The sequence below is a fragment of the Strigops habroptila genome, chromosome 3 (assembly GCF_004027225.2).
Source record: "Strigops habroptila isolate Jane chromosome 3, bStrHab1.2.pri, whole genome shotgun sequence".
In the NCBI taxonomy this organism is placed as follows: Eukaryota; Metazoa; Chordata; class Aves; order Psittaciformes; family Psittacidae; genus Strigops; species Strigops habroptila.
In genome coordinates this window covers 1,649,189-1,673,253 of record NC_044279.2, presented here as the reverse complement: position 1 = coordinate 1,673,253, position 24,065 = coordinate 1,649,189, and the positions used below count along the sequence as shown (strand labels likewise).

Sequence of the window (24,065 nt, the reverse complement as noted above, 5' to 3'; positions counted from 1 at the left end):
TTGTAGACATCTAATTTACAGGTCTCAATCAGGTGACAAATCTCATGAAATAGCATAAACATGCTTTTTGGTTCCAACCTTTAGAGGTTTTGAGTTATTGCAGTTAGTTGGGGGTGCAATGGAAGAAAATGTCTCTAGTTGCTCTATGACAGCTCTGTTTCATTTCTCACAGAAGAGGAAGCGACGAGAGAAGGATGATGATGCAGTCAGTCTCTGCAGCCTTGACTTTAAGGTAACCAAAACACTTTGCTCTACAACATTGTGCAATCACCTACTCTGTGGAGTGGCTTCCACTGGGAACACGGTGCTTTCTGTGTTTGCATTTCCCCATCCACACTTCAGAGATGTGTACAGCTGTGTTTGCTCTTGCATACACCTCTGGGGTGGGCTGAGGCCTGCTTCTGCTATCCATAACACTGTTTGTGATCTGCTGGTTTAATCATTTGTATCCTAAATCTGCCACGGTTTTAATGCTGTGTGAAATGAATGTGTGTAACCCATAACTTAGCGAGAACATAAGCATTTGCAAGGGCCAGGAAGCAAAACTGTGCAAAGCCCCTTCAAATGTTGCTTTTGTTTGACTTTAGTTAACGCACTTCACTGTATTGCAAACAAGAGGGGCTGACTGGGAGGTAAATTGTTCTTAAAGCTATGGATTAAAGTGACTTAGAGAAATGAGGGTAGGAAGTTGCAGAGCTGCCTCTTTTTCCAAGGACTATCCAAGCTTGGCTTTCTGAAAGAGAAACTGCTTCCCGGATCTGCCCTGAAGATCCCACTGCCAGGCACTACTCTGAAGAAGGGAAGGAAGAGAAACAGGGTTTTTCCTAAGAAGGCAGCTATTGAGTTGAGAGTTAACCAAGTGGGGCTTAAGGTTTATTAGGCTGGGATTAAAAGTCACTTGTTAGTGGGGAATTTCCTGTTTGACCACTGCATCCTCTGTTGTTGTCACTCACTTTGCATTTGCGCATTATTTATTAGCCTCACTTAACCTGGCTATTACTGGAAGCTTTCCATGCCCAATTGTGGTGTCCAACTGGCTAACTCTGAGCTTTGACCTCTCTAGACCAGATCTCCTGTTCCAGATAAGACCATCCCTGTAATTTCCCAGTAGGAGAGGGAAAAAGAGCAGAGAAAGATTATCTTCAGTGCTGATGCCTCTGAAGTGACTGTGTTTGGGGCTTGGTTTGTTTCTGAGGTCTTTCTGATGCAGATGGGAGTGCTGTGGCAACGAAATCTGCCCTCAGGGAAGAGGGGTTTCTTTTTCTTTGCCTTTTAATTGAACTACCTTTTTATGTGCTGGAGAAAATTGCCTGACTTAGGGTTTGTCCCACCAAGCAATCACATTAAGGTGAAGCCAAAACATCAACAATTTGTGTACTCCCCTTTTAAGAGTTCTAACCGAAATCTTCCAAGGAAAAAGGGAAATCCCTGGGCTTACACAGTCGAAGTTCAAGCTGCAGCTTTTGGTTAACCTTTTTAACTTGTTCTGTTTGAAGGGTCTGGCTTTCCTGGACATTTGAGAGTTTGAAGGACACCCACCACGTACACTCCAGTGTATTCTTGTTAAAATACATTACAATTGTATTGTCATTTTGGATTGGATTGTCATTTTTAGGCTGTTTCATACCAATTCTCAAGGTTATTGAGAGTTTCAAAAGCACAAAGTCAACCATTTATAGTCAGATATTCAAAACACATCACCAAGACTTCAGAGTCTCATTGAGCACTTAAGCTGTAGTATAGACTGTACTTCGCTCTGTCTAGATTTGATGAGGGTGAACCAATAGCCTAAATTTGGCTCCATCAGACACTGGTGTATCTGTTTCACTGATGAAATAAGGTTACGAGAGATCAAGATAATTTAAGAATATTACGGTCAGGGGGAGACCCCCCCTGCAGTCCTGATCCAGCTCTGGGGCAACAGCACAAGAGGGACGTGGAGCTGCTGGAGCGAGGCCAGAGGAGGCCCCGGAGCTGCTGCGAGGGCTGGAGCAGCTCTGCTCTGGAGCCAGGCTGAGAGAGCTGGGCTGGGGCAGCCTGGAGAAGAGAAGGCTCCTGCAGGGGAGCCCTTAGAGCAGCTCCAGTGCCTAAAGGGGCTCCAGGAAACCTGGAGAGGGGCTTTGGACAAGGGCCTGTAGGGACAGGCCAAGGGGAATGGCTTTAACCTGCCAGAGGGGAGAGTGAGATGAGCTCTGAGGCAGAAGCTCTTCCCTGTGAGGGTGCTGAGGCGCTGGCACAGGGTGCCCAGAGAAGCTGTGGCTGCCCCATCCCTGGCAGTGTTCAAGGCCAGGTTGGACACAGGGGCTTGGAGCAACCTGCTCTAGTGGAAGGTGTCCCTGCCCGGGGCAGGGGTTGGAACTGGATGAGCTTTAAGGTCCCTTCCAACACGAACCAGTCTGGGATTCTGTAATCCGACAGATGGGAGCTGATTTTTGAGACTTTGTCTCTATCAAGTGTCTATGTTCACAACATAACTGTTACTTCAGCTCCACTCTCTCCCCCAGTAAATATAGCTCAGCTGACAAGCTGTTGTTTTGTCACCATACTTGCAATAACAGAGGAGTTTTGCCAGCATATTGCATTCACACTCCTTCTGGGCATCACTCTGCTGACAAAACGCCATGGAGATGGTGATCCCATGAAGGGCTGCTATGGAGCAGGGAGCTGCACCCTCATATCCCAGACTTGGCACCCTACCCGATGTATGTTTTTAGCATAAAGGGAGGGGGAAGGGATTATTGAACTTGGATGTGTACTTGTCTTTCTGAAGAGGTGGAGCAGCCCTTTATTGATGTTTAAACTTGACGTATTGCAGCTTATCATTCCGCATACCAGGAAGACAGTGCACAACATGGCAGAGCCCAGAAGGACTGCAATTCCCTGGCTATTCCTGTTTAGTTTGCCTTGTTAACCTTCCCTTTGCTGCCTAGAGTCCTCCTCACAACCCAACCAGGTCTATTAAGCCTCTAATTAGACATAGAGCCTAAAAACCCTCCGAACATCACCAAAAGATGAGGGGGAAGATACAACCTGAGACCACAGTTACAGCATCCGCTTCCTTCAGCACCGAGCCACCCCTTCTCTTGTGCCAAAACACTCTCCTTTGGGGACAAAGAAGGTATTTTCTCCCCAGATCATGTCTAGAGCAGTGCTACAACATGGTCTGTTGACAATTGGGTAAGACAGAAGGGAGATTGGATTGTATTGCAGGGACAGAAACAAGGAATTGAGGGCAGGACTTTATTAAGCAGATCTTTCTGGTTTAAAGCTGAGTTATTTGTGCATTTCAGGTGGGGTTATGACCAACTTTTTAAGTGATCACATATGAAACAGCTCCATATTCCCCGCACACTTATGTAAGGTGTTGAATGATTCATGGGAGGAAGCAGTGCTGTGTTTTCTATAGGGGTGTGTGTGTATCTGGATGTTTGGTAGCAACTAGATAAATACTTTTCACTACAGAAGACAGGGAAGAGACGGATGCGATGGTTTATTTTACCAGAGGCAAAATGAAGCCAGACTGAGTAATGTGTAACAATCACGTCTCGTCTGGATGGTGTTTTCTATTGGTTATGGGATGGCCTGGTAAGGCTTTAGGAGCAGGGATTTCTGAAAGGAAGGGAAGTCTTAGTGAGGACTCTTTTGATGAACCTCCATGCTGGGCCTTATTCACCTTTTGGGGACCAAATCTGGGAATACCACTCAGCCTAGATAGGAGTCAAGCCAAGAGTTGTACTAGTTTTGGCAGCAGAGACACTGATGAGAAAGCTGACAGTGACAATATCTCCAGGGAAAGCAGATAAACACTGATTAGTATTTCTTGTTAATGTAAAAACTCCTTGGATAAAAAGAGAAGGCAGAAAGAGAACCCTCATGTGTCTGCATTCTTGCTGGTCATCACTTGAAGCCATCAAGAAACATCTTTCCACGGTCAGTGTCCTCACGAGCAGCTTGGCTTCAAGGAAGGGATAACACAGTGTTCAAGGCCAGGTTGGATGGGGCTTGGAGCAACCTGGTCTGGTGGAAGTGGGTTGGAATTGGTGAGCTTTAAGGTCCTTTCCCACCCAAACCATTCCATGATTCTATCTAACACCACCATCACTAAACATCACAAGACACTGCAGTGGTAACTCCTTCCTTTAGAATATATACCCACAAGCTTTGAAGAAACACCACCAATCCTTCCCCCTCCCAAATACAACTGCTCCAGAGGACTTTCACAGGAATTTTATTGGCGTGTCTGATTCATGCAGGAACGTGCCCGTGCATAAGGCACTGATTTGTCTTTGGAAACAGCCTTTGATCAAAACGAACATCTCTGGCAGCGGCTCCACACCGCGCAGCTCCGACACACACCACTTGGCACGTGAGGAGCTCAGGAGCTGAAGTCAACTGTAGCTTCTCGCTCCATTACTCTGTTGTTAAGGTAGATGTTGTGTCGAAGAACATCACCACGTTGGATGGTCCCCGTTTGCTGGTGTTACATTCATATTCATAAGAGGGAAATTGCTTTTCTGGCCTGAGCGCCCTAATGTGCGCTGGTTGATGGTTGAGGTAAGTTGTTTTCTACAGAGGTCATAGGTTGTATTACAGTAAAAATACATCTACACTGTGGATTGAGAGGGGGTTTTTTGTCTTGTATTTGTAAGTGTATAGTGGAATTGAATGGCAGTTAATTATAGTAACCTCCCACCATCCAAAATAAATGCCCGATTCCAGACTGGCTTGTAAACCTTTCAGATGACCCAATAGTCTCTGGATGGGTCATAGCCTACTTTTGCTCATTTTCCAGAATACAGCTCTACATTTGGCTCTCAATATAAATATCTGGGAGTGGAATGTTAAACACAGCTCATGGAGAGTAAACAACTTTGTGTACTGGGGTCTGACTGCCCTGGCTGCATGAACACGGATGGGAGGAGATCTTATTTATGCCTCTGGCGATCATACTTACGCCAGTCCTCGAGTGTTCTTCATGTGACACTATATATAGTACATTAAGAGTGGCTGTAAAGCGAGTTTTTAGGTGGATTTCTGTTCCTAGTAAATACGATTTCAAACATACAGCAGTGGAAAGGAATATGCTGTGAGAGTGATGGATGCTTTCGTTTTCCCTGAGACTCTGAGCCGCCAAAGGGATTAAAATGTCGCAGGTTCCTTCTTTGAAGAAATTGAATCCAGATGTCAGGCACGTTAGAAGCATCCAGGATCTGGGAAAACTGGGGAAAACTGCCCGCTGAGGAATACCCCCAGCCTCTGGGCTCTCTTAATGCACCAGCTCAAGTCTTTTCCCCTCTCCAGCCACTGGTAGAACTGAGATCATTCGTCGTTGGCTCTTGTCAACAGCAGCAAACGTCCTTCTTGTGGGGTTAGGTATAAAATAAAGCAACCCTGAAGTGTCCTGGCTGATGGCTGGGGCTGTGTAACCTGGTCACATCTGAGCTGTGAGGATATTGAGGGTGCTGTAATGACTCTCTGCCACTTGATGGTAGGCTGGAAATCAACAATCCAGGCCCTGCTAGGGTTCTGTGTTAATTGTGTCTGCCTGCCCTTCCCACACATGATTATCATGGCATGGTTTGTGTTGGAAGGGACCTTAAGTTCACCGAGTTCCACCCCCTGCCATGGGCAGGGACACCTTCCACTAGAGCAGGTTGCTCCAAGCCCCTGTGTCCAACCTGGCCTTGAACACTGCCAGGGATGGGGCAGCCCACAGGCTTCTCTGGGCACCCTGTGCAGCGCCTCAGCACCCTCACAGGGAAGAGCTTCTGCCTCAGAGCTCATCTCAGTCTCCCCTCTGGCAGGTTAAAGCCCATTCCCCTTGGCCTGTCCCTCCAGGCCCTTGTCCAAAGCCCCCTCTCCAGGTTTCCTTGGAGCCCCTTTAGGCACTGGAGCTGCTCTAAGGTCTCCCCTTCAGGAGCCTTCTCTTCTCCAGGCTGCCCCAGCCCAGCTCTCTCAGCTTGAGCACCGCAAAGAGAAGAGGCAGGATCAGGTTGTGAGCGCTGCCCACCCTGGACACTGGTGCTGGAGGAGATGTTCAGCTGTTGAGGAGCATTCCTACGTGCCACACTTGGCAACCCCTGGCACTAGCCAGATGCCATGTGTCGCTTCAACAACTGAGTATTTTTAACTGTGAAAACTTACATCAGTCTGGAATTATACACTGGAATTTGGGTGCATATTTTCTTAGGAATTCCATCATTTGTTAATCTCAGTTTATTTGCTGATGCTTTGGGGCTGAAATAACAAAATGGCATGTCAATACCCAAAGAGCATTTTAATTTAGCAGCAGCCCAGAATAACTTGCAGGAGAAGGAATGTCCCAGGTATGAGGCTGCTCAGGACTCGAGGCAAAGAGCTCTGTGTAACAACAGTGCTCCCTTCTCCGTGGAAATGAAAACCCAAGCTAAAAATAAGAGTCAAACAACGAGGGCTGGGTGACTCCTGTCACTTGAACTCTTCCCAGCTCCCTCATTTGATAGTAGGATGGGAGTCACCAAGGTATTTTGCTCCCAGAAGCGAAAATCCTCCCCAAGTATAGAGGAGGAATGCTATTAATACCCACTGGCAGGAGAGCAGGAAGAACTGGTCTGTTATCCAGTGCAGGGACCGGCCGGGCCACGTTCTCCTGGCTTCAGGGCCACCATGGTATGGGCTGATCCCTGCCTGGAGGGCTGAAGGGCAGGGGAAGGCATGAAGGAGACTGGGGGTGGGACAGAGGAGCTGGGTTGGACAGGGCTTAGAGTGACCTGCTCTAGTGGAAGGTGTCCCTGCCTGTGGCAGGGGGCATGGGGAAGGCAGAGGGAGATGGTGTTGGATAGAAGAATATGGCCTGAGTTATAGGAGCGGATAGGGTTGATTAAAGTTTGTTTGAACTCCACTCCACCCTGCCACGGGCAAGACACTTCCACTAGAGCAGGTTGCTCCAACCCCTGTGTCCAACCTGGCCTTGAACACTGCCAGGGATGGGGCAGCCACAGCTTCTCTGGGCACCCTGTGCCAGCGCCTCAGCACCCTCACAGGGAAGAGCTTCTGCCTCAGAGCTCATCTCAATCTCCCCTCTGGCAGGTTAAAGCCATTCCCCCTTGTCCCATCCTTCCATCCCTTATCCAAAGCCCCTCTCCAGGTTTCCTGGAGCCCCTTTAGGCACTGGAGCTGCTCTAAGGTCTCCCCTTCAGGAGCCTTCTCTTCTCCAGCCTGCCGCAGCCCAGCTCTCTCAGCCTGTCTGGCTTTGTTGCCTCTGCTGCATGAGGAACAATTCTCCTTTCTTTTTCCCTTTGTTTTGGCTTTCCTCAGAGGGTTCCCAAGTACCACAGCCTTTTCAGGGTGGTTTGCACACTGCAGTGGTGTTTGCACTACAATTAACTTTACTAAAGGTCATACACTGCCTCCTGCATGTGTCGTAAGTAGAGCAGAGGCAGGTAATGTGCAGGTATCGTAGCGTGCTCAGAGCTGCTCTAGGGCCATAGTGATTATATTGCAGTAAAGAGGCCACCTTGGGCCTGGGGCACAGTTATCTTACCTGTGCAAGATCACCTTCCACCCTTGTTGTCTTCAGGCTTCTCCAGATGGGATCTCAGGGTGAGTTTTGGGCCAAAATGACACTTGATCTATACAGATGTAGCTGGTATATGGAAAACATCTCATCTCTTACAGGGGCAGCTGGGAACCACTTGTCTTAGAGGGGTTTTGGTTGCTTTAAGGCCTTTGCTTTGAGGGATGGGCAGTTGTCCACATAACCCTTCACACGTGCCATGGCAGGAGGCAGACAGGGAGCCCTATTGCATCAGGCCAGATGTTTCCACAGCATGACATCAGCAGGCTGCATCAGCCAGGGCTTGCATCACCATGATGTAGGTATCCTCACAAGGTGTCACACACAAGGTCAGGGAGCTCCCTGTCTCGGTGAATCAGGTGCTTCCATGACAGCAGGTCCCTTCCCTGAGGGCTTGGGATGGAGAAGGACTATGGAACACGTCATGAAAAACACATCATATGCCATGAAGTGCTTCAGGATGCAGGACATGATGTTCTGGTCCTACCAAGACGCATTTAAGTGCCACCTTTGTGTGTGTGACTCTGCTTCATGCCTTCCCTTTTGGTTCCAGGTTGTTCATCCCTATTCTTAGGTGACTCAGCAACAGCCTCTCACTGAAGAGAGATGTGCTCGTGGGGTCCCTGGATCTTTAATCATAGAATCATGGAATGGTTTGGGTTTGGAAGGAACCTTAAAGCTCCTCCAGTTCCAACCCCCTGCTATGGGCAGGGACACCTTCCACTAGAGCAGGTTGCTCCAAGCCCCGTCCACACTTCCAGGGCCAAGTTTAACAAACGTTTGACCTTAGATCACAGGAAAAATGCTTGATACTTCCCAAAAATGATCAACCCAGTGGAGGGTTTGTCTGCTCCTCCCCAGTCATCATCCCCTGTGCTCTTCTGTTGTCTTAAATCTGTTGACTTAAGTAATCCAAGAAAGAATTACCCGTATCTGGAAGAGTCACAGTCTGTCCTTCCAACAAGGCTACAGAAACTCGCTGTATCCTGAGTTTCTCAGAATCCCGCAGGATGATCCTAAACTCTTGCATCGCAGAGGTTACACAGGCACGGATGTGCTGACAGCAGCTCTCCAGGGAACAGAAGCAAATAAAGCTTCAAACAAACCCTAAAACTCCAGGGAAAGGGAGCAGGACGTTCCTCCTCCCCACTGCAAACCACCACTGCAAACACCTCCTCCCTCCTCCACGAAGGAGCTGGGTGAGCACAGGTAGGCAGCAACGCAGCCCCCCTCCTAGCACCACATAAACTCAGTTTATTTTTACCAGCACAAGAGACCTTTTCTTTTGGAGATCTGTAGCAGTGCCAGGAATAATATGACTTGAACAAACAAACACCAAACACAAACCTTTACATCTCCAGCCGGGCCTGCTGGGACAGGCTCCCCTGTTAGAAGAGGGGGAGAGGCTGAACCCAGCCCCTGGCTACCAGAGCGGTGCCAGCACAACCTTTAAAGCACAGAGCAGACTTAAAAGCACAGGTCTAGACAAGAATTCTTCCCTTTTTTTGAGCAAGGAGGGCTGAGGCTGGTAAAAAAACAACTTGTGGAGGCAACAGGAGCCACCGTGAGGAGTGTGTCCATCACCACGCTTGTGAGATGGTTGTAGGTGGTGGGGGTCCCAGTGCTGCAAGTGCCAGCACAGAAACAGAGGGGGAAACACCCTCCCCCCAAAATAAACCACACATTTAGCTTTATAGAATCACAGAATCAACCAGGTTGGAAAAGATCTTTAAGCTCATCCACTCCAACCATTCCCCAGCACTGCCAAGGCCACCACTAACCCATGGCACTGAGGCCTCGGCTACACGGGGTGTGAACACTTGCAGGGACGGTGACTCCAGCCCTGCCCTGGGCAGCCTGTTCCAATGCCCTGAGCCACCTTCTGGGGAAGGAATTGTTCCTCAGCTCCATCTAAACCTGCCCTGGTGCAGCTTGAGGCCGTTTCCTCTTGTCCCATCCCTTGTTCCTTGGGAGCAGACACCAGCCCCCTCCTGGCTCCATCCTCCTGTCAGGCAGTTGCAGAGAGCGAGAAGGTCCCCCCTGAGCCTTCTCTTCTCCAGACTAAACCCCCCCAGGTCCCTCAGCCGTTCCTCATCACACTTGTGCTCCAGGCCCTGCACCAGCTCCGGTGCCTTCTCTGGCCCCGCCTCCAGCACCTCAATGTCTCTCTTGCAGTGAGGGGCCCAGAACTGACACAGGATTCGAGGTGCAGCCTCACCAATGCCCAGCACAGGGGGACAGTCACTGCCCTGGCCCTGCTGCCACACTGGCGCTGGTACAGGCCAGGATGCTCGTGGCTGCCTGGCGCAAGCTCATTCAGCTCTTTGTTGACCAACACCTCCAGGTTGTTTTCCATGAGCAGTTTCCAGCCACTCTTCCCAAGCCTGTGGCATTGCAGGGGGTTGTTATGATCCAAGTGCAAGACCCAGCATTTTGCCTTGTGGAACCTCATCCCATTGGCCATTTGTCTCTTTTCAGTGCAAACAGGAAAAGCCCCTGAAAAGTGCTTTCCAAACCACTTTCCACTGTGGGCTGTGATGGAACAGTCCCCCTGACCCTCAGCAGGTGCCCCTTTTGCCCCACCATGAAGTGGAGCACTTCAGAGGCCCTCGAGGGCCACGAGGATGCTCAGGGGCTGGAGCACCTCCCGTATGGAGACAGGCTGAGAACATTGGGGCTGTTGAGCCTGGAGAAGAGAAGCTGCGTGGAGACCTCAGAGCAGCTTCCAGTGTCTGAAGGGGGCTACAGGGGTGCTGGGGAGGGACTCTTCATCAGGGACTGGAGTGATGGGACAAGGGGTGATGGGTTCAAACTGAAACAGGGGAAGTTCAGGTTAGATATAAGGCAGAGGCTCCTTCCTATGAGGGTGCTGAGGCGCTGGCACAGGGTGCCCAGAGAAGCTGTGGCTGCCCCATCCCTGGCAGTGTTCAAGGCCAGGTTGGACACAGGGGCTTGGAGCAACCTGCTCTAGTGGAAGGTGTCCCTGCCCGTGGCAGGGGGTTGGAGCTGGATGAACTTTAACGTCCCTTCAACCCAATCCAAGCTGGGACCCCAAGAAATAAGGGCTGGGAATGGGGCACCCCGAGCACCCAGCCGGTGGGCGGGGCTTAGAGCTGGAGTGGGCGTGGTTTGAGCTGGAGGGGGCGTGGTCTCCGCCGTGGCCCCGCCTCCTGCGGTGAGGTGTCGGCTCGGCGCGCCGGCGGGCTCAGAGCGGCGATGAGCGCGGGGTGAGGCGGGCGCGGAGCCGGGGTCGGGGACACGCCGCGGGCTGCGGCCATGGTGGCTCACGATGAGCTCGGGGGGCTGCTGCCCATCAAAAGGACTATCCGGGTCATCGACGCGCAGAACCAGTCCTTCAGGGAGCAGGAGGTGAGCTGGAGACGGGGGAAAAGGGGTGGTTTATGGAAAGCGGTGGGTTTGGGGCTCCCTCCTCTTCCCGCGCTCTGCGCCTGAGGGAAGGCGATCACCCAGGCACTGATTTGTTAATGTTATATATATTTCCTTTAAAAGACGCTTTTCGTAGCCCTGGGGGAGCGGGAGCAGGGAGCAGACCCCGTGCTCCTGAGCCTGCACTTCCAATGGGATTTTCATTAAGAAACCGCCTGTTGCTCTGAGCGCTCTTTCCACTGACAGGATTTTTCCTAATTATGGTGCTTGTTGCTGCATAACCGAAAAAAAACCAAAAACCCCACGTAAATCATGGAGGTTGGGTGGGTTGGTTTTGAAGTATTGTTATTTTTATCTTCCGTTGTAATGTAGATGGCAATAATTGCATTCCCTGGTTGATGCTCGCATGCCTCCTGCTGCGACAGGAGGCAAAAGTTCAGCAGCCAGGTAGGGACCGGCCGCCCTGGGCAGGGTTTTATTGCCCAGCATTAGCGGTGAGATGAGGTGGGAAAGGAAAACAAGGCGGTTCCACACAGCTCTGGCGCTTTTGAGGGCTTTGGGCTCTTCAAACCCTGCCTTTCAAAACAACCAAACTTGGGCAATCTCATTGTACGAAAGGGGAACCAGATGTTGGGAGAGAAATTAACATGAACAGATTGCTTCAAGGATAGCAAATCGCCTCTAATTCTTAAAACATGTATTTTCTGTAAGGTATAGGCAGTATCTGAGTTAAACTTGGGTCTGGGCTTGAGTAATGAGTCTTAAACCACACCGTATCAGTGCCAGGTACTGAGTTGCTATCAAGAGTTATCAGCAGCGCTCCTTTTGGTTGCAAAGAGCCGGTTGGATTTGGGAAAGGCTGTAATACCCCTACCCAACGAGTCAAACCAGAGGCTGGTTGTTCACTTTGAGTATTGAGAACAGAGCTTGAGATTCAGCCATCTCCTTGCACGTGCATCTTGATCAGGTGATGATTTGTGGCAGGAGCCGGTGACTAAAACCCCTTTTTGCTTATTTGGCCTGCATAGGAAAAGTTTGGCCGCGCGTGTTGTTTGCTTTGTCACCGTGTTGGGTGGTGCAGGACAGGCACGTAGGACATTGCTCTCTAGTAAGTGATCCTTGTAAAACCACTAATTATTACCCAGCACAAGGGGAAAGGTTGGAGCTGCTGCTGGATGGGCATTTGCTCAAAAGCAGAGCCTGCTTTTCTTTCCAGTAAGGTGTAATCCTTTCACAATCAAAGAGTTAAACCTGCATTTAGAAGCACATGAAGAAATTCCACCAGTGGGAATTATTGCCTGCCAGTTGAGGCACAAATTTAGCTTTTTGTGTTATGATATATTTATATCCACTTCTAATAAAGAACCTAGTGGAAAAAAAGAAGTCATTCTGAATGGAAGCAGCGATGTTGGACTCGCTGGGTCTTTTAATCAGTGCTTACCACCACCAGTTCGTTACAGGAACCTTGCAGGCTTCATTCTAATCTGGGCTCCTGTAAGTAATACACTGTGGAGACAGGGCAATCATTGTTTAAAATAAAAACTCCAGCCTGAGCCAAAGTTATCCATAGCATGAACCGCTCCGAGGCTCAGCTTACACCCAGTCTGACTGGAAGGGGAGTCCATGACCTCAACCTGAAATGCAGATCACAGGGAAGGTGAAGTTTCTAAGGAAAGGGGTTTTTTTTCCCTCCCTTCCCTGCCTTGGATCAAACAAGAAGGAAAAGAAGAAGAAACAGATGCTTCGTTTTGGCAGTCGAGCCGTTTGTGTCTGAGCGCTCACAGAACAGAAAGTGGGATTTGTTAAAGAGAGGGGAAATGACCTTTTGCTAAGCTGAATTTATAGCATACACAAGTCTTTCTGTTGGCCAGACACCCCAGGGAAGCACATTGCATGTACAGAAATCCCTCTGGTCATGCAGATCTGTGTGAAATTCCTCCTTCCTCAAAGCAGAGGAGGGCTCCTTGAAGCGCTGCTCCCTCCTGTTAAAATGCAGCAGTGTTTTCCCTTCAATCCCATCTTTGCACATCTCGCTGTGTATCAACTGCTCGGAAAAGTGGTGATTTATAATCCCAGGGAGCCCTTTTGTCCCAAAGAGAGAGGCAGGAATGCCTTCAGCCAGACCTTATGTGTATGCATGTGTCACTTCAGCCCAGCGCAGATGCGCGGGGAAGGCATTCACACGTGTCCCTCGCACAGATAGTGTGACACGGCAGCTCCAATCTGGCAAGGCTGCAGGCTTGACCCCTTTACCAGCGAGCTGTGAAAGGCTGTACAAGCATCCTAAAGCCCTGAGGTTTCTTGCTATTCATTTTCAGAGCCACATTTTTCTTCTCCCTGCTATTTATATCACTGGCCTTGACAGAGCTGTGTGTGGCTTATGTCTGTGTATTTTCTGCTTACATTCCTGCTGTGTCTTAAGCCTCTCTTGGCTTGTATCCCTTTATACTAGTACACTGATATGTTGTTTTCCAGAAGTAAATCACCTTTCCTTTTCCTCCGCTCTGAAACGTCTGCAATTCATTAGTTTCTTTGTTTTCTTTTGAGCCAGGCCTGACTTTCCAGCCTTCTGCCTAATCCTTTTCCTGACTGACTCTGTCTGGAGCCTCACGGTTGGCAAAGAAAAGCAGGGCTGCAGTTCCCAGTGCTCTGCCTAAACCCAGCTCAAGGCTGAGGACTCTCTCTTAAAGCTTTCCCTCATTCCCACACTACCCTCATAGTTCTGAGGGGTTTAAGCACAGCTTTGAACACACTTTACGCTGTGCCAAGAGGTCTTTCTGCCCTGCATCACTCATAAACTCTTTCTTTCATGTTGCCCCCACACCCCTGCAACTTTGAAGGCTTAATTCAGTGTGAGCTCAGCTCCTCTGTTGCCTAACACTGCGTGTAGGCAGACAGAGCGACGGCCACTCCTCGGGTCATGTTGCTGAAATCAGATCTTACATACAGAGCTTTTCTGCTTCCTCAGTCTCCCGACTGGAATCCAGCTCTGTGTGTTCCTACTCCCCCTTTTTGGTTTCCAGCAGTTGTCACTTCACACAGAAGCAAAGGGTTTGGGGCACCAAACGGGATGGAGATAGAGACAGCGGAGAGCTTGTCCTAAGCTGTCGTCTCCGTCTTTGCCTTTTGAAACGTAAGAGACTCAAATATGCTTAACCAAAAATGCTTAATGGTAACATTTCTACTGAAAGGAACTCAAAAAAAGAGTCTGTTTCCATCAACTCAACCGAATTTCACGCTAAGAAATTCCTTGTGATGATGAGTCACATCCAACCATCTGCCAGATACTGAAGGGCACCAGGGCACCTCGTCCAGCCTTTCTCCTGGCCATAAGCTCCGAGTCCATCTCTCCCTGGCTTCCCACTGCTCCCACCTTTCCTGTGCAGTCCTTCCCCCACAATATTACTGATATGAAAGACATGTAATTGCCAGCATCGTTTTCAAACCTGATGTAAGCTCAAGCAGCAGGAGGCTTCCGTGGGGCGTTTCCTCTTTCTTGGCAGCATTTTGGTCAGCGCAGAACTGAAAATGCTCTGGGTTCCCGGCAGGGATTAGGGGTGTAGAAAAGCAGAAGCTCTATCTTTCAAATCTAAACAAGTATAAGAAAAATGATGATGGCTTGGGGAGGGTGAAGGAGAGCCAGGACGGGGGAAGAAGCTTTGGAAACTGAGGGTTTTAAACTTTATCCGCTTCATGTGTGTGTGTCCCTCGCAGGAATGTTCAGCATGTGGCCATTTGCTGTTCATTACAATAGCTGCTGAGGCCGTGCTGGGCTCCAACTGCTCCTTTTCTCTCCAAAATAAAATGGAAAAACACATTCTTTCTACAAAGCAAGACATGATAAAAACGGAGCAGCTCATCACAGCTCCATCTTTAGCTGACAGGCGCTTGCCTTGCAGAGAGAATGCTTCAGTCTATTTATGTTCAGACCATAACGGTCCCTGTTCGAGCCCTATTTGACTTCTGACTGATGTGTTATCTTGTCTCTTTTACTGGGCAAGGTCTCTGCAGTTTAATTGCAACCTTCAATTTCAGACAAATATTTACAGCCTCTGCTTTCCTTGTAAGATGAATGGCTACTTCAAACCACTTTCTTTGCTGTGTTTCTCACTCCTTAAGTGGGTTCATGCTTTTTAAACCTCCCTGGGCAGCTTGAGAAATTCAGTGGGAGTCACAGGCAGTACAATTTGTTCTCTGCTTTATTTACAGGAGCCAAGCAACAAGAGGGTTCGGCCTTTAGCACGGGTCACATCCCTGGCAAACTTGATCTCTCCTGTAAGAAATGGTGCGGTTCGGCGCTTCGGCCAGACCATACAGGTAAAAACCAGAGCCTTCTAGTCATAGAATTGTGTAATCCCAGACTGGTTTGGGTTGGGAGGGACCTTAAAGCTCCTCCAGTTCCAACCCCTGCCACGGGCAGGGACACCTTCCACTAGAGCAGGTTGCTCCAAGCGCCTGTGTCCAACCTGGCCTTGAACACTGCCAGGGATGGGGCAGCCACAGCTTCTCTGGGAAAAGTCTGTGCCAGCGCCTCAGCACCCTCACAGGGAAGAGCTTCTGCCTTATATAGTCCTAGAAGCCTCAGAGATAGGGGAAGGCTGTTGCTTGTATGGGGGTAAAACAGGTACTGGGGTTTCCAAGTGTCTCTTGAAAATCTACTATATAGAATCATAGAAGTAACTAGGTTGGAAAAGACCAAGGACGCAAAGTTTGTCCAGGACTTGGGGATGAAGAACAGTTCAAGAGTTCAGAGGTAGCTTGTGAGATAATCAGGTTATTAAGCTGATTCAGATAGGGAGAATTATTTGACAAACTGTTCTAGTGCTTGAGGTAGGTGCATTGGAGCACGTGCACTGGACCCTGCTGCTCTGAGATCTTTCACTCATGTTACAGAAGTGTTGTCTAAGGAACACTAACCCCACGCATGCAGATAAGAGAATTTCTGTGCCTGAATCCTAGTAACCTTGCAGATCACAAGAGCAGAGTTCAAGTGGCTCCTGATTACCCCCATAATAGGCAGAATTATGATCCGAGTTAATTTACTTCCTCATACCTTGGAAATCAACCCAAGCTTTACATTCCCATCCTCCTCCCAAGCACTATTACACACATGCAGGGGGAGGTGCATGGAAAAGCTTGCCAATCTCAGGGCTTTCTCAGCAGTTTGAGTAGTGTTCCTTTATCTAAGGAAAAGTGTCTGGGTGTGTTTTCCTGTCCTGCACAACAGAGGAGGATGAAGGATTGGGAGGGGTATGGATAATACTATAATGCTCCTCTACTTCTGAAACGTTGGCTCTATATATTCTTTTACTCTCTTTGTTTTCTTAATCCTGCAGTCATTTGCCCTTCGCAGTGACAGCAAATCTCCTGGCTGTGCCCAGAAGTCATGCAGCAGATCTGCTGCTCCTACTCCTCCTAAAAGAAGAAACAGTGTTCTTTGGTCCGAGATGTTAGATGTCAACATGAAAGAGTCCCTGAGCACCAAAGAAATCAAGCGCCAGGAGGTAGGATATCCCTTAAACAGCAGGGCTGGGATAGGCAGCCAAGGCCTTGGCTTTGTCTGTTTCTTGGTGGGGAAAGGAGTAAAGAGCATCTGTGGGTGGCTGTATCTTCCTGTGCACCTCCATTTCTAACAGTTAGATTTATTTCCACATTAGTCATGGAAAAGGTAGGTTTCTCTCTCTCTGGAGTCTCCAAGGAGTTCATCTCCCCAGTCTGACCCTTCAGAGATGCCAAACTCTTCCATAGGGGTGCTCAGCATTGCTGAAATCAAGACCCAGCCACAGTGGTTGCTTTGCAGGCAGACCCAAAGTCAGGTTCCTTGTAAAGCAAGCTTGTCTTTCTCTTAAAGCTCTTGACAATTGGTTGAAAAGCCAAAATAGCAAGGCCTTGGCTTGCCTTTTTCCTGTAGTTCTTAGACAAATCTTCTAGCGACAACACAGAAGCTGACTAAAGGGATTTGACCTCTGTGGTTTTCTGGGGTTTGTTCTTTTTCATACTTGCCTCTGTAAAAGCAGTGATTTAAAAGGCACTACTATTTAATTGGCTTGTGCACGAGCCTCAGAGCTTTCACAGTTGTAACTTTGCTTTCTGGGAGCTGGGAAAGCCAACAGATTTACTGGAGGTTGTTGTGCCCAGGCGGCATACAGTGAATCGGATGGCAAACTCCCCCCTATTCAAGCTGCAGAGACAGGATGTACATTATGGGAGCTGAAAGCTCTTTCAGAGGAAAAACTGGGATTAAAAATCACTCCCTAATTTATCCCCTTCCTCACAGGCAATCTATGAAATGTCCAGGGGAGAGCAGGACCTAATCGAAGACCTGAAGCTTGCCAGAAAGGTGAGTGGGTTTTGTTTTCTCTGCCTTCAGTAATCACAGATAATAATGTCATTTCTTTACACCTGCAAACATTACATATGAGCTTTATCAGGCTCAGAATCCACACTTGGAAAGCTGGCCTGGAAAGCTGACGTGAACAATGCTGTGGTAGTGGTTTGCTTGCAACAAACCCAACCATAAAAGGATTGTTCTTTGCGGTCCTGCAGAGCCAGATGGGGATTCCCTCTCCTGGATGAGAACAGCTCGGACAGGAAAATCCTTTTCATTTGAAGGTCTTGAAACCTTCCTACAGAGGGGAATCTTGTGGCAGTCAGATCTTACTGTTTCTGTTGGCTTCGCTTCATATCTGCCCTGCATGGGATATACCCCCTCACATTTAATATGTCAGCTTTTAGACTCAGGAGATCTGAATATATTCTAACACTCCCATTCTTTGCCAGGCCTATCATGATCCCATGCTGAAACTCTCCATCATGTCCGAGGAGGAACTCACCCACATATTTGGAGACTTGGATTCGTATATTCCTCTGCATGAAGGTAAGAGCAACCGGATCATTTTCACAGTGTGCTGACTAAGAGTTAAACTCTTTCTTGTGTTAGAGCAGCTTATTGGGGCATTGTTGCAATTTCTATTTTTGTGTTTGAATTCCAGACTTGTTGGCAAGTTTAGGAGAAGCAACAAAACCAGATGGAACAGTGGAGCAGATTGGGCCCATTCTTGTGAAGTGGGTGAGTACAGAGAGAGAGCAAGCTAAAAATGAGCTTAAAGAACATTTAAGCTAAAAGCTCTGAGCTTTTGTGGCCTTGAGTGAAAGATTGAAAGGGAAATCCTGGCTGCACTGAAAACAATGGGACTCTGTCAGCCATAAGGCCCCGATTTCACCCCTCGAGACTTGGGCTGGTTGTGACTGCAATTAGTTGCTGATTTATGTTTGAAATGACTCTATCTTCTGGACTGTTTGTCACTAATGTGATTGCAGTCGTGTTATCGCTGTTAATCTCCAACATCTGAACTTTAAAGGCATCGTGTGCCTTGTTCTCCTCACAAAGGACTAGCTACATATACAAGATAGTCTGTTAGATAGTGCAGTAGGGGAAGTAGAACTCTCCAAGTTTGACATCTTAATGTGATTTTCCTTTCCTATATGGAGTTTAACTCTGGAATGTGGCTCTATTCTCCTGCAGCTACCACGACTCCATGCCTACAAAGGTTACTGCAGCAATCAGCTGGCAGCCAAAGCACTTCTGGATCAGAAGAAGCAGGACAGGAGGGTGCAGGACTTCCTTCAGCGCTGCCTCGAGTCTCCTTTCAGCCGCAAGTTGGACCTTTGGAGCTTCTTGGACATTCCTCGAAGTCGGCTGGTCAAATACCCACTGCTCCTGAAAGAGATCCTGAGGCACACTCCCAAAGACCATCCCGATATCCAGATTCTGGAAGAAGCTGTAAGTAACAGTGATTTCATGATCGTTGTTCTCATATAAGCATCTCATCATGAAGACTTAATGATCTTAAGGTCTTTTCCAACCCAGCTGATTCTATGATTCTACCTGGGCACACATCCCCATGGGCTGAGGTTCCCTCAGGGGAGCAAACACCTGGTACATGTTAACATCTACCTTTAGACTGTCACTGCTGGGCTTTACAATTTATATATGGTGGCCATGAACTTCAGATATGGTGTTTTGCTGGTGCTCAGATTACAAAACACCCATTTCAGCTTGTCCATGCTGGGTGGTGGGGTTTGGGGGAAGGTTTGGGAGGGTTTAGAAAGCTTTCTAAAGCCCTCAGCAATTCAGTGGGGTGGTTTTCTTGGTGGATGCAAATCTGTGACTGCATCCCTTCGTGAAAGCGAGTGAGAGATCAATCCACGTGGATTCCATCACCTGGAGTTCTTAAATAGGGAAGATACACAAGCACGAGGTGACTATTTGATCATCTGTATGTGTTTTGATTTATAGATATCTATAATCCAAGGAGTCCTCTCCGACATCAACCTGAAGAAGGGCGAGTCAGAGTGCCAGTATTACATTGACAAGCTGGAATACCTGGATGAGAAGCAGAAGGACCCCAGGATTGAAGGCAGCAAAGCTTTACTGTGCCATGGGGAGCTGAAGAATAAAACGGACATGTAAGTCCCTCATGTTCATGGTGATTAATTCTCAGGTTTGAAAACCTTCCCTCGGAGGTAGTTAAAACTGATTGTCTGGACCAGGAGCATTCCATCCTTAGGTTAGTTTAGACAATTAGCTAAGTATAAAAAGCAGAAGAGAAAGCACCTGATGGCAGCCTGCATTGCAGAGTGTAGGAAGGGAAAGTTTTCCTGCTGACAGCTTTACAATTGGCCTTCAGAACGCTGGAAAATAATTAGCAGAGAATTACCATAGAAAGTGTGCTCTGTGCCCAAGCACTCCATCAAAAGGGATTTCCTGCTGGCTGTTTACTTTCAGGTGCTCTGACATTCCCCATTATGAGCCCTGGCTCACAGGCTCTTCCAAACAAAGTGTTCCTGCAAAAGCCTGTTTGGCTTTGAGATGAACTGCCAGAAGTTTATCTCCTGCTGCAGCAGCGCTGAAGACCCTGTTCTACTCCAGGGTTTGCTGCCTTTTGTCCTGGCTTGCAGGAGAAACCTCGTTGTAACATCAAATCTTTCTGTTTTCCTTTATTTTTATTGTTCGTTGGGTTAGGTTCCTTTTGTTGCATTGGCCATTACATTTGTACACACATGAAGCATTTGGGGCCCCAGGGATGTGGAGCTGTTGGAATGAGTCAGAGGAGGCCACTGAGAGTGCTGCAAGGGCTGGAGCAGCTCTGCTCTGGAGCCAGGCTGAGAGAGCTGGGCTGGGGCAGCCTGGAGAAGAGAAGGCTCCTGAAGGGGAGACCTTTAGAGCAGCTCCAGTGCCTAAAGGGGCTCCAGGAAACCTGGAGAGGGGCTTTTGGACAAGGGCCTGGAGGGACAGGCCAAGGGGAATGGCTTTAACCTGCCAGAGGGGAGATTGAGATGAGCTCTGAGGCAGAAGCTCTTCCCTGTGAGGGTGCTCGAGGCGCTGGCACAGGGTGCCCAGAGAAGCTGTGGCTGCCCCATCCCTGGCAGTGTTCAAGGCCAGGTTGGACACAGGGCTTGGAGCAACCTGCTCTAGTGGAAGGTGTCCCTGCCCGTGGCAGGGGGCTGGAGCTGGAGGGCTTTAAGGTCCCTCCCAACCCAAACAGCCTGGGATTTTGTATTATCAGAAAAGATTCTGCTTCTAATCATCTTATTCTTGGCATCTCTAAATCATAATTTCACTTTTTAAGGGTCTTTAAAATAACAAACCTGTTGGTGTAAGTCTGGTCTTTGCCGCCTCTGCCAAGACCCTACATTGCTGTAACTGCAAACTCGGGAAGTTAACATGGGTGAAACTCCAAATAATGTGGCTTTGAATCCCAGAGGGGGTGTGACAGCTCTGAATGCAGAGTATGATGCTTTGCTCATATTCAGATGTGTTCTCCCTTTCAGAAACTCTACGTCTTCCTCTTCCAAGACGTCCTGGTTTTGACCCGGCCGGTCACTCGCAATGAGCGCCAGGCCTACCAAGTGTACAGGCAGCCCATCCCCGTCCAGGAGCTGCTCCTGGAGGACCTGCAGGATGGGGATGTGAAAATGGGAGGATCCTTCCGAGGAGCTTTTGGCAATTCTGATAAAGGTACAGAGCAAACCAGTTCATCTGCATGGGAATGTGTTGGTGGGAGATTGGTGAGGAGAAGCTAAGAGAACTGGGGGGGTTCAGTCTGGAGAAGAGAAGGCTCAGGGGGGACCTTCTCGCTCTCCCCAACTGCCTGACAGGAGGATGGAGCCAGGAGGGGGCTGCTCTCTGCTCCCAAGGAATAAGGGATGGGACAAGAGGAAACAGCCTCAAGCTGCACCAGGGCAGGTTTAGATGGAGCTGAGGAACAATTCCTTCCCCAAAGGGTGCTCAGGCATTGGAACAGGCTGCCCAGGGCAGGGCTGGAGTCACCGTCCCTGCAAGTGTTCACACCCCGTGTAGCCAAGGCCTCAGTGCCATGGGTTAGTGGTGGTCTTGGAACGGTTGGACTTGATGATCTTAAAGGTCTTTTCCTACCCAGTTGATTCTATGATTATACCTGGGCACAGATCCCTGTGGGCTGAGGTTCCTTTGGGGTAGCAGACACAAGATACATGTTAACATCTACTCTTAGGCTGTCACTGCTGGGCTTTCCAATATATATAGTGGCCATGAACTTCATCTATGGTGGCCATGAACTTCATATATGGTGTTCTGCTGGTGCTCAGATTAGGAAACACCCAATTCAGCTTGTCCATGCTGGGCTCTGTGGTTTGGGGTTGGTTTTGGTGGGGTTTGAATGCTTTCCCTGTCACAGGGCAGCCCAGGTCTCTTGTCTAGCAATGGAATCTCTAAACACTGAGCTCGAAACTGATCTGCTTCTTCCTATGTTTATCCTCAGCTAAAAATATCTTCCGAGTTCGCTTCCAAGATCCCTGCCCAGGCCAGTCCCACACGCTGCAGGCCAACGACGTCTTCCACAAGCAGCAGTGGGTGAACTGCATCCGAACAGCCATCGCTCCCTTCCAGCGGACTGCAGCCACGGCCGAGCTCAGGGAGCTGCCAGAGCTGAGCGAGGAGCTGGAGGAGAACAACCCCCCCGTGCCCAACGTCAGAGCCCAGAAGAGGCAGTCTGGCATATCCGAGATGGAGCTGGATGAAAGCACATCCGAGTGTGGCTCCATCCTGGACTCGGAGGAAGCCAAGGGAGTGAAAACACAGAGATCATCGATTGGGCACAGGACAACGAGGGAGAAGCAGCTCAGTGGGAAGCGGAAAGAGACGCTGGTGTGAAGGAGCCCAGCACCATCCTGCTTGGAAGACTGTTTATTTATAAATACCGTGTACATTTTCCTATGTGAGCATGATTGGATTCACTCTGCTGAGCAGGACATTCTCCATGGTGTAATGGCAGCTACTGATATACAGTTAACACTGTTGAGCTGGAGTCTGGTTTTACCAACACGGCCACTTTGAACCTGGTTTTAAAGCTGGGAGGGATTCACAAACCTGCTCGGGGCAGGTTAGAGAAGCAAACTTGGCTTTCTGAAAGCTTCCCACATGCAGTGTTTGAGGCTGAAAACCAGTCAAACTAAAGCAGAAGCATGGGCTGGCAGTACATCCCTGGGCAGGGGCATTGGATCCACACACAGGAGTCCTCCTAAAGGGTCCTCAAACCCTGAATTCATGTTTTCTCCTTGCCATGGTTACCAGAATCCATCTTTTCCATGGTAAAAAAGCAAAACCAGACGCCAGGTTCAACAGGGTTTCAATTTACCTACTGGAATCTTTCATCTTCCTGTGTCCTTTGTACATTCCTCATTTCCACTCTCGTTACCTGCCAGCTATTTAATTGTTTTGTAGTAGTTGTTTTGGTTCAAGTTTGGGGGTTTTTATTTTGGTTTTCTCTGTGGTTTTTTGGGTTTTTTTCCTTTTTTTTTTTTTTTACTTTTGTATTTTGTTGTGGTTCACACTTGGCATTTCCTTTCGAGTACTTGATCCTTCTCTGAGGTGTGTGTGTGGCAACACAGGTTCTCACATCACCCCACAGTACCATGGGGCACTGATGAGCTGGTGGCTGAGAGGAGACGCTCAACCTACCCCATCACAGTGAGCCACAAAGGCTTGTGTTTGCCCTGGACTACTGAAAGAGAACTGCATTGCTGGGGTGTAGGAATACTTTAGGCAACGTTGTGTAAAGGGTTTGGGGAGGGATGAGAAGCAGCAACTAGAGAGGAATAGCAGGGAGTGAAGGTAGATTTACTTTTGTTACCGTTGCCTTTTGGAAATGAAATGCCTTCCACGGGGAGGCAGGACTGGAGGCAACCAAGGGGTTATTGCATGTGGTAGAAAGGTAGAGAAGAGAAAGTGAAGGTGTAAAGCCAGAGGAGATAGAGGTTGTATATACTCATAACGGCAGCACTGCCATGTTCTAGAGGTCCAAAGATTTGTGTAAGAGATGCACTGCAAAGGGTTGTAGGAAACGAAGTGGTGACAGCTTTGAGCACAGCCAACAGGTCCTTCCTGTCCTTCAACTGGTCATTCCAGCCCTTCAACTGATGATGACAGGGTGAGGACAGCGATGCCACGTACCCATCCTTGAGCATTACCCAAAATTGGGCTTGAGGAGCCGTTTCTCACGTGCAGAGGGTCACTGCTTGTGCTGCTGGGATGGAAGAGGATGTACATAGACACAGACGTGTGGTTCTCTGTAAATGTATTGTACAGTTTCGAGTGCCAAGTCCATTAAACTCCTGAGAGCCTCTCACCTGCTTCAACTCACTCACTGCCTGGGAGGGACGTGCTCGGGGCTCTGCTGAACCTGGGGTGCCTGCCCCATCCCTGGCAGTGTTCAAGGCCAGGTTGGACACAGGGGCTTGGAGCAACCTGCTCTAGTGGAAGGTGTCCCTGCCCGTGGCAGGGGTTGGAACTGGATGAGCTTTAAGGTCCCTTCAACCCAAACCAGGCTGGGATTCTATGACGTGGTGGTTACAGCTGCATGTGCGGTGTGAGCAGCCACCACCCTGGTGGAACAGGGCTCTGCTGCCTGACTCACTGCAGCTCTTGCAGCAATCCCCTCCCTTTGTGGGGAAAAAGGGAGCAGTGGGGATACTCCTCCTGAGGCACTGAAACGTCCTTGCTCTGGAAACAAACCACTCCCTAGTTAGCAAATAGAAATCCTCTCCTGGATCAACCTTCAGACTCAGCCTTGCGCACAAAGGG

General features: G+C 48.9%; 1 protein-coding gene across 1 annotated transcript in view; it reads left to right on the top strand.

The window, feature by feature from the left end:
* Window positions 1-23,610, top strand: part of NET1 (neuroepithelial cell transforming 1) — a 58,197-nt gene extending 34,587 nt beyond the window's left edge. Inside the window, 10 exon segments of the mRNA XM_030479182.1 lie at window positions 173-232; window positions 15,152-15,259; window positions 16,279-16,446; window positions 17,220-17,282; window positions 17,723-17,819; window positions 17,935-18,011; window positions 18,468-18,725; window positions 19,242-19,424; window positions 20,777-20,963; window positions 21,745-23,610. Of these exon segments, the coding sequence (XP_030335042.1) occupies window positions 173-232; window positions 15,152-15,259; window positions 16,279-16,446; window positions 17,220-17,282; window positions 17,723-17,819; window positions 17,935-18,011; window positions 18,468-18,725; window positions 19,242-19,424; window positions 20,777-20,963; window positions 21,745-22,136 (1,593 nt within the window). The 3' untranslated portion in view covers window positions 22,137-23,610.
* The last annotated feature ends 455 nt before the right edge of the window (window positions 23,611-24,065 follow it).